The sequence below is a fragment of the Ammodytes marinus genome (genome assembly GCF_949987685.1).
Source record: "Ammodytes marinus genome assembly, chromosome: 3".
NCBI classification, from domain to species: Eukaryota; Metazoa; Chordata; class Actinopteri; order Uranoscopiformes; family Ammodytidae; genus Ammodytes; species Ammodytes marinus.
This window is the reverse complement of record NC_137232.1, coordinates 33,697,189-33,708,062: the sequence shown is the minus strand read 5'-3', so window position 1 is coordinate 33,708,062 and position 10,874 is coordinate 33,697,189. Positions and strand designations below refer to the sequence as shown.

General features: G+C 38.5%; 1 protein-coding gene across 1 annotated transcript in view; it reads right to left on the bottom strand.

Annotated features, from left to right (window-relative positions):
* Nucleotides 1–225: 225 nt before the first annotated feature.
* Nucleotides 226–10,874, bottom strand: part of LOC307248478 (galactose-specific lectin nattectin-like) — a gene marked incomplete at both ends in the record, with an annotated part of 10,673 nt that continues 24 nt past the window's right edge. Inside the window, 6 exons of the mRNA XM_080024873.1 lie at nt 226–305; nt 2,212–2,323; nt 4,237–4,371; nt 6,625–6,704; nt 9,736–9,801; nt 10,330–10,355. Of these exons, the coding sequence (XP_079880999.1) occupies nt 226–305; nt 2,212–2,323; nt 4,237–4,371; nt 6,625–6,704; nt 9,736–9,801; nt 10,330–10,355 (499 nt within the window). The remainder of the gene's footprint in view (nt 306–2,211; nt 2,324–4,236; nt 4,372–6,624; nt 6,705–9,735; nt 9,802–10,329; nt 10,356–10,874) is intronic.

Genomic DNA, 10,874 nt, shown 5'->3' with positions numbered 1-10,874 from the left:
TATGTCCGTCTCATCGCTGGTTGTTTTCATACGGAGGAGCCCAATAAGATGCTGTTTTCAACACTAAATATCTCAGCCGGATCTGGGAACCCTGTGTTACTGACTAAGGAGGGATTTGATTTGAATAGCATGCATTAGAAAGTGAATCATTTAGAGCAAGTTCTCTAATATGGAAATGTAATATCGTAGTGACGTCATCCTGCTGGAAGGGTCCTCGGGCGAGCTTCATTCTGCCAGGCATCCCATCTCTCTGGCACAGACAAATGGAATCTTCAGGTCACATCTTTCATCATTCCAAGTGGGTCCTATGGAGGGAAAATAATCAATAAGTTAATCGACATAAAAGTTTTCAAAGTTGATGACTTGTCCAACTGAACAGAATGCATCTAAAGAGCTCACTTCGACTAGTCCAAGACCGCTGGCCTGCACTCACACTGCTCCAGGTCCAACCAGGCCCAAGCATGGTTACTACTGTTACCTTTAGTACAAGTACAGTCCCCTCCAAACGTATTGGAACAGTGAGGACAATTCTTTTATTTTTGCTGTTGCAAGCAAAGGATTTGCAACAAAATATTAAGTCTTATTCACTTTATTTTGTTTTGATTCTATCTGTTCCAATACTTATGCAAACCTAAAAATGATGTGTCCCTTTACAAACAATGATATCTTCTCAGTTGAGTATCAGATCCAGATGTAAACACCTGTAAATGAAAGCTGAAATGTTGATTTCTTGTCCCATATTCATCTTTTGGTGTCAAACCCAAATGTTTCCATTCTACAGCTAAAATAAAGTAATTGGCCTCACTGTTCTAATACTTTTGGAGGGGACTGTAGGTCATCGCCAAGTAATATCATACGATGTACGCAAGGTGTAGCTCCACCTTTTGGAACTCTTTGGGACAGTTTGGAACCCCAACCAAAGGGGGGTAAAATAGGATTATTTTGGTATACCCTTCCCAACTTTTGACAGTGGAAAAGAGGCATTACGGATGGCAGACAGTGTTTCATTGCTTCTCTTTAAGATTTCCTTTGTGTGCTTTAATTAATTAAAAAGTGAGTTAACCCTCTCTTGACTGTAATACAAACGTTCGCCGGCGCATACATTTGTATTTTTGCTCACTGTGAAGTCATGTATTTGAGGATCTTCAAATGCTTCATATCATTAGAATCTGTACAAACCAAGCTAAAAGGTTATCTAAGTCAATAATTCAAAATTATTAATAAAAGTGTTGAAATTGTGTCATAAATGAGAAAAAAACAAATAGCGGATTTTTTTTCATCGTATTTTACGAGCTAAAAAAAAAAAACATTGATACAAAAGATTTCTGAATGTAGAAACATGAACAAAATATTTCTGAAGACTTCATTAGTGATTTGAACAATGTACATGTTTTAGTTTTTGAGATATGATATTTTTTATGAGAGGAGTGCAAAGGCGTTTTGTTAGTTCCAGAGAAATATTTTCTTCTGCTCTACTCTCTCCACTACTCTCTTTGGAGTTGCTGTGTGACAGTAATGAAACTCCAGGGATGTTTGCTCACTCTTGCATGTTTAGCTTAGACAGAAGCTCAAACATGTCAGAAAGTGCTCTCCATAACTCAATAAACCTCTCCACACGATGTCCGCGATGTCGTTTATTCACTCAACTGAAAGCTGTTGGTCCGATTTAACCGATTTTCGCTAGCTCGGACTCGACGTATGTTTACCGTAACGTTTAGTGTTTTCACAGTAAAGACTAGTGTATCATAGCATATACCATCGGAAAGCTCTTGTTATTTACTTTCAGAAACCGGTCGAATATTTTGAATTGCCCCAACCATTCAGGAGTTACGGTACTTAGAAGCTCATGTTACAAATACGTCACATGCTGGTGAATCTCGTCTGTGATTGGACGTTCGTACTGCGGAAGTCCAGTGGGCTACCGTAATGATTAGTATATGGGTGCAAAGCTCTACTTCTCCGCTTTCTGATCGTTTTTGAATGATCTAGATATCAGAAACGGTTTAAGAGTTAGCGGAATGAGAAGAGCGCATGCGCAATCCTGTCGGCCGCGACAGAATAGTCAAAGAAGGGTTAATAGTCTAGTGTGTGTTCGAGGTATTTGAAGCTGTTTGGCTGTTGATGAGAATAGGGTGATGGGGTCGGGCCTACATATTGCTATTTCTTTTGTTTTGGTTGCATTGAAATGGAATAAAGACATATTGTTTGTACCCGGTCTGTTGATCGTCACACAGTGTTCTATTCCACCTGAGTTGCTCGGCTGTCCGGTGTGCCACTTGGTGTAGTCAACCACTGAGCCATCGGTCCACATCCACGCTCCCTCCTGGAAAGATAAAATAAGACACAGTACAAAACTGTACAAAATACTAGATCTGCCGGTGCATATGACAGATATATAAAGAATTATGATAAAGGAAAAGAGAACTGACTTCTGAACAACTGTCCTGAGCCCTGTTTCAGGTAGCAGGGTTTACAAACTCTGGGTTTAATCCTGCGCTCTGAGTTGCTCAACTCAGAGATGAGCAACTCTGGGTTATCGGTTTCAGCGTTGAGTCAATCAACTCTGAGCGTGTTTACTCTGGGTTGAGCGTGTGCGTAAAAGCCATCGTCAATGGATTGCTGATAACATGATTAGGGGAGAACGGGGTAATTTGTCACACGGGTTGGTTGTCACAATCGTTATATCTCGGAACCAGAAGGCGCTGTCTGTGAAATTTTGATATGTAAATATCCAGAATTGGAATCAGAGGTCACCTACATAGTCTTCCTTGGAGTTAGACTGCTGAATTTGAGGTGAGAGGACTGTTTGTGTTTTTCATGTCAAATTGAAAATATTTAGCTCCTCAGTATTTTTCTTCTAGGCTTTTACACAATGGGTTTATAACAAAACACTTGTTACCCATAACAAGTGTGAAGGGTAACCTATAGTTTAGATTGTGGTTAGCAAGCTAATTAGTTGTCAGATGGTTGTTGGCCTTGATGCTAGCAAGAAATTCAAGTTGGGGTTGGTCGTCACATTTTTTGGGGGGTTGGTTGTCACATGTTATCTCAAGGCTGCAGCCAGAAAAGGAACCCAATAACGAAATAAATTGTCAAGCTGTATCCTCACTGACACCCCAGAGAAGGAAAGAATAGAGCAGGAAAAGGCAGCTAGCATGCAAAAGAAAAAAGGGCAACAAAATTAAAACAACCCAGTGCATCCCAAACTAGACCAGCTGCCAAGGCTACAGTAAGTTATGTAGGCCTATTTGTCAACTTGACAATGCAATTACACTTTCAAATGTAGTTCTACTTTCTTGCCTTCTTTTTAAGATTATTCCCATTAAGATAACATTGTGACAAACAACCCCATAGTGTATGACAACCGACCCCTTGATGGGGTTGATTGTCACAATGTGTAAGGGTGTCTTTGATGATTAATTTCTTCTTTATTACAATAAGATGAAAAAAGTGAGGGGTACACATTTCAAGCCAACACCTTAAGCTTCAATTTAATGTAGGAATGACTATTGAAAGATGTTTAGGTGATAAGCAATTCTCACTAGAGTGTGCCTACTTACCCCGTTCTCCCCTACATGAAAATAACTTCTCTGCTTCTCCGTTAGTTTCCACTAACTCAGAGCGACCAAACTCGGGGTTGCCTCAAAATCAGCTAACTGAAACAGGGCTCAGATCATAGGTTATTCATTTAAAGATACATTATTGCGTGATGCAGCAACCAAGACACTGCAGGTAAAACATAGTTTTTAGTTTATTTATCTTCCATAACATGTCTTCTTTCGTACTAGTTTAAATCAAATGTCCAAAATGTACATTAAGGTGTTTATCTGACTAAACCTTGTATGTTTGCTGTATATCTCTCCTATTACTCTGAACCAAAAATCTGTTGGTGCCACGTAGCTTCGTCGGGCTGTGCCCGGCCGGGCCCCGTGGCAGACGCTCGCAGGCCTTTCTGGGCCTGGCTCCAGACGGGGGCCCCGGGCTTCCTCCGGGCAGGGTCTCTCTTCTTCTAACTTGATTTTCATTAAGTTTTTTTGAACCATTCTTAGTCGGGCCCCTCACCTGAGACCACTTTGCCTTGGGAGACCAAAGCACTAGGCTCCAGACAACACAGCTTTCAGGTTCATAGGGGCACACAACCCTGAATTAAAAGTCTTGATTAAATTTCTAAGGAGAAGAATCAGTCACTATTTACATTGTACCTTGTATTAGTAAAATGTGCTAAATATGTCTCACCTTTAAAACATCAACGAGCCCGATCCAGAAGACTGCGTTGTAGCCAGTCTGTGTGTGAATCAGTTTGCTCACAAGGTTGTGCTCTGCCAAGCTGTGGATGGAAGCCAGGTTTGCACCGAGGGAAACGCATTCCAACTGATCAGGGAGACAGACAAACAGAATCATTATGCAACTTCTGAAGCTTTGTAGAGAAGAATGCGATATAGAGGAGAGGAATGGTGGTAGGATGTCCTAGAGGAAAGAGTGTCCTCCCAGTAACAATGATGTCTCTGGTTCCTCCCAGTAACAATGAGGTCTCTGGTTCCTCCTCCCAGTTACCATGAGGTCTCTGGTTGGATCCCCGGCACCGGACAGGAGGGTGCTAGTAGTAAAACTAGTGGTAGCTGCTATAACATGTAGGTGCCCACCATCTCTACCATTGTGTCCTTGAGCAAGATACTTAACCCTAAACTGTTCCAGGGGCGCTGTACTTTGGCTGACCCTGCGCTCTGACCCCCTCTGGAGTGTGGGAACTTGAGAGGGGAGATGCCTCATTTAACTTAACTTAACCCATTGATGACTATGGCAATCTAGGATGCATGTCCTTAATGCCTGAGGGTTTTCTGAAAAAATAGTACGAATTGTCAAGTCTACCAAAACCGTAATATCTAAGCCTGTGTAGCACATAGAAACTAGCCTGGCAATCCCAGACCTGCCACTAGGCGCTGGCAAATTAAATTTGCTGTGCCTGTTGGTCTGGACACTCTCCATTGAAGCTTTTTCAGAAAGTCCAGAAATCCGGACTCACGTTTCAATTGGTTCTATCTAATATGGGCGGGCCAGAGCACTTTGTATGGTGCTCTGGGGCGGACGTAACCGGATGACGACAGTGACGTGCATGCGTGGTCGAAGCCGTGATAGTAAACATCAAAGATGGCTGCGGATGTTGTTTGAGTTTGAGGCTGCTTTGGCCTCGAACCTTTACGATTTGGAAGACGGCACTCAAATCTTTCATTAGCAAGTAAGTGGAATGTTCTGTTTTGCCGACCGACCACGGCAAAAGTTTAATTTAAGAGTTTAACACCTGTTCGCTAAACGAACAGGGCTTAATACGTCACCTTGTGCATCGCTCTGATTGGTTGTAGTGCTATCCAACTGCGTGCAGTGGCATTTGAAATGCACGAGTAGGAGCCGCCCCTTGAGTTGGAAATTACTATTGATCGTGGCCAGACCTTCTATCGTTCAAGATATCAGGGTCTGGATTTCCAGGCTACATAGAAACATTAAATAAAATACATTTAAAAGTTAAGGTTCACAGGTTTTATTTGAACATGCTCCCTTAGCGCTTACAAACCAACACATGTTTCTAAAAATCGTCAAAATTAGATGGGGGAGAAAAAAATAAATAAATAATAAATAATAAATATAATATCCTGCTTCCTTTTAGCATGGATAGTAGTGACTGAGTGTGCAGTGGAGGGATAAAGATGGACAGATATAGGAAGGAGGAGATAGCTTTATTTTATTATTTAGTTAAATTATCACTGGCACCATAAATCCGACTTCCCAGTACAACTGGAACGCAGAATGACTCCCGCTGTCGGGAGCCAATCAGCTGGTCCAAACGGCTATATACCACAGAGATGAAAACGAAACTGAAACTTAACTATCGCCTGGCTAGGCTGAATTTGAGTTGGAGCAGCAAAATATAGCCTAAATTGATAAATATTGTTAATAAATAGATGCAATGTGTTGTGTGATTTTCGTCAGTAGTCTATAGTAGACCTAGATTCTGCGCTCTGAACGCCACTAACTGTTCTGTAATACACTATCGCGGACACAGCCGGCGTATTTTTTCGACTATTTTTATTTTTTTTATTGACGTGATTTTCGGCAAACCACACAACATTTGGGAGGTCACCAAACTAGACCAGCTGCCAAGGCTACAGAACGTTATGTAGGCCTATTTGTCAACTTGACAATGCAATTAAACATTCAAATTTGGTTCTGCCTCCTTGCCTTCTTTTTAAGATTTTTCCCATTAAGATAACATTGTGACAAACAACCCCATAATGTGTGACAACCGACCCCTTGATGGGGTTGGTTGTCACAATGTGTCAGAGTGTCTTTGATGGTAAATTACTTCTTCATTACAATAAGTTGGAAAAAAAGAGAGACACACATTTCCAGCCAACACCTTAAGCTTCAATTTAATGTAGGAATGGCTATTGACAGATGTTTTGGTGATGAGCAATTCTCACTAGAGTAAAAAGTGTGCCTACTTACCCCGTTCTCCCCTACAATGTGGCGTCGCGCAGCAGCCGTCATCAATGAGTTAACTAGAAGAATGGGATGTAAAGGGGAGAAATGCAAACAGGCTTTGAAAAGGCTAACCAACCAGATACGTACCTCTGCATCGGCCACGGTCCTGGGACAGGTTTGAGCGTTGAAACAGCGAGAGCCATGAGTTGTCCAACCAGTAGGACAGGCTGTGTACACAAAGAAGGGGATATCATGGTAAGGCTATACAACTCTGGAAAGAATTAAGAAACCACTCCAAATGTTCAGTGTCTCTCGTTTTACTATTTATAGGCATATGTTTGAGTAGAATGAACATTTTGGTTTTATTTGCTAAACTACTGGCAACATTTCTACCAAATTCACAATAAGAATATTGTCATTAAGAGCATTTCCATTAAGTTATGTAGAGATGAAGATTTAAGAATGATCCAGATTGGTCTATTAATGTTTTTCCGGAGCTGCAGTATATAATAAATATCACGTTAGGAAAAATAAATAAACGAAAACCTTATTTTTTATAATAAAGTTTTGAGACAGTGTTCTTGAGCATTCATTCATTTCACATCACAAATAACAGAAACTATTAAGAGATGATAGTCGAATCTGTCTGCCCCGCTCTGTGTGTGTGTGTGTGTGTGTGTGTGTGTGTGTGTGTGTGTGTGTGTGTGTGTGTGTGTGTGTGTGTGTGTGTGTGTGTGTGTGTGTGTGTGTGTGCGTGCCTGTGTGCGTAAGTGCGTGCGTGTGCGTGCATGCGTAACTGCGTGCGTGCGTGCGTGTGTGTCAGCACTGAAGACACGCCACAGACACACATGCGGCTGTTTTCCTTCATGAAAAGAAAACAGGATTGTAACAACTTGACCATACATACCTGAAGCTTTGCCCTTAATGGCTGCAGACCGCTGTGAACATGAAAAACACATTTATTTAAGGTGAGACATACAAGGCAAACACATCAATGTTTCAAGCACTGGTCAATGTATAGATTAGAGTCTATTTATCTTAGAAAATGTCTCATAAATCAGACAATTAACAACATATGAACAAATTCTTCTGTAATAACCTTCAGAATAGTGCTGAGAATGATTATGGAAAGTTTAGTTGATGTAAGTGCTTTAAAAGTTGAGAGTTTTGTTTCAGAGTATTGAATAATGTAGTGTTGAGATAATGTCCGTTAAAGATGGTTGTATAGGAGAAATATACAGACGCAAACAGACAAGGTTTAGTCAAATAAACACCTGAATGTACATGTTGGACCTTTTCATTTACACTAGTATGAAAGAAGAAAACATGCTTAAAATGCAATGTTAAGATCTGTACATAGTATTGATCGTTTTATAAAATGATAAAAGGGCTTTGAAAGGGGTAGGATTAAATAAGTGTATACTTCTTCCTGCTCCTTTTCAGGCATATTTATTGTATTTCCATGCTTTTCATTTTGTTTTGTATGTGGATGTCTGAAATAAACTAAATCAAAACAAAACAAAAGCTGTGTCCAAAATCTGTTCTCTAAAAACTTTGGACCCTAATATGTTAAGATTTTAACTCTGGATTTATCCAAAAAAAAATATTATTTTTGAAAGAGATTTGATTTGATTTGATTCAATTTATTTCAGACATATCAAACATACAAAACAAAATGAAAAGCATGGAAATACAATAAACAAATTATGTTTTCACAAAAAAAAAAAAAAAAAGAAAACAAATTATCTGTATTGCTGTGATATGCCTGAAAAGGAGCAGGAAGAAGTATACACTTATTTAATCCTACCCCTTTTCCATAGTAAAAAAAATAAAAAATAAAAATATTTATTAAATTAAAAAAATTAAAATATACACATAATTGGTTTGATATTGGAAAATGTACAAATGTATTCAAACTTTTCTGAAAGATTGTTACTGTTTCAATTTTAGAAATCAACTGGCAAAGTTTGTTTTTAGCAAAGTTGTATACAATTGGTTATTAAGATAAGATAAAGATAAGATGTACTTTATTCATCCTAGCAGGGAAATGTAGGTGTTCCAGCAGCCAGCATACACACACACACACACACACACACACACACACACACACACACACACACACACACACACACACACTACATATCCCACCCATACAAAAAAAACATGAGCCCACAATACATAGCCAGGATGGAAAAGTGGTATGGATGGTCCATGTGCATAAGTAGCTGTTACTCATAGGGCCAGTTTCACAGACATGGATTAAGCCTAGTCCTCGACTAAATGGAATTTTGAATGGAGATTGTCCATTGAAAGTACAGTTTAGTCCAGAACTAGGCTTAATCCATGTCTGCGAAACTGGCCCATAGAGTATAAAATACTATAAAATACTAGCTCTGCCATTGCATAGTAAAGATAAAGAATTACTTTATTTTTATACATTACTTCATACTGGTTTATTCAAACTTTTCTCATTTTTTTTTAAATACGATAAGTTACTGTTTGAATTTAAGAAATCAACTGGCAGAGTTTGTTTTTAGCAAAGTTTTATACAATTGGTTATTAAAGCTGCAGTGTGTAGAATTTTGGGTTTTATTTCCTAGCAGATTTTGTAGAAAGTAATTATAATATCCATATGTACATTTAATTTAGTGCATAATAGCTGAAAAAAATGTTTTGAATAATTTTTTTTTTCCTTAGAAAGGGTCTCATATATGTCCATATTTCTGCATATTTTGGACCAAGACCAGAGATATGGACTATATGAGACCCTTTCTAAGGGGAAAAAAATTATTAAAAAAATGTTTTTCAGCTATTATGCACTAAATGAAATGTACTTATGGATATTATAATTACTTTCTACAAAATCTGCTAGGAAATAAAACCCAAAATTCTACACACTGCAGGTTTAAAATAAGAAAAGATAAAGATAAGATAAACTTCTGACATTTTTTTTCAATTTTATTTCTTTCAAAGTTTTTTTTAATTAAATGACAAAATTCCAAAGTAATTGCAGTACAATGGATTATACATTTTTTCCCCTTTTTTCCCCAAACATACCCCACCCATATCCCACCCTCACACCCAATTACAAACAATCCTGCATTAAGAAATTAGTACACAAAATAAAATAATACATAAATGTTGAAAAGGTAAAGAATGGCTTTTTTTCAATCTTCTAAATAAACTGGGAAAGTTTGCTTTTAGCTTAGTCTTATACAACTGGTTATTACTTCATACTGGTAATGTTTGGATACTCACAGCTCCTGAAATCAACAGTCCTCCAGTCAAACTGAGGAGGAAAACCAACTGGAATCCTGATGTCATCTGTAGAAAAGCATTTACAGAGAAAAAACAAGTTATAAATCAAAGGTCCAAAACGTACATTTATTTGAATAAACCTTGTCTGTTTGCGTCTGTATATTTTGCTTCTATTACTCTGAACCAAAATCTGAAATTCAAAAGCAACAACTAAACTTTCCATGATCATTATTAGAAATATTGTGAAGGCGATTTGTTAAGTTTGTGTTAATTCTAGCACCCCCCCTTGGACAAAAGCGGTAGTGTTTTTACCACGGCAGCTGTTGTTCCAGAGTAAGCATATATACCCATGACAAAGGCATTAAGAAAAACAATATAAAAATAGGATTCTTTGCACTGATGGTCTCGTTTGCTGTTACATGTCATGTATGATCATCAGAGGAAAAATTAGACTGGTTCAGAAATATTTAAAAGTTCCTCGTAGATATTTTAAATTTCAAAGTAGTAAAGCAAATGTTACCTTTGCTGTAGTGCTGATCGTGATGCAGACAGGTGATGTGCAGACAGGTGTGTGTGTTGTGAAGGAATACTCACCTGTATTTATAGCACTGAGCTCACACCTGGAAGGTAAGAACACCAATGACAAGAGATATGAAAGGGGGCGGGGTTTTCATTTGTTTCATTCTGTCTCACGTTTGTAAAATGCTATTAGATAATTTCTTATTTGATTTTTTTTTCTGTCCATAAACTTTAGACTGTTGTTCTGTTTGCGTCTGTATATAAAAAAGTATGTTATGAAAGAGCACACCGTTTCATAACCAGACCAGGAAATGATGGAGAAAATGATTGCGAGTCATTTCAATATTTGTCAAACAAATATTTGTTCTTGACAAAGTGAAGGCCTCTCTGTGAACCATCCCATGCATAGGAGTACATTTGGGGCAGAGGACGTCACCTCCCCCCTCCCCCCCAATAATTAGAAGAGGTAAATTTGTCCCCCTCCAAAAAGTAAGAAAGACAACCCTATTCTCCCCAAAAGATCTAATTTAATAACAGTTCAGGGGTCGAAACATGTACTGTATATATCCCTCCCAATTGTTGATATACTGTATATTCCCCAATGATTTCAAACACCCCTA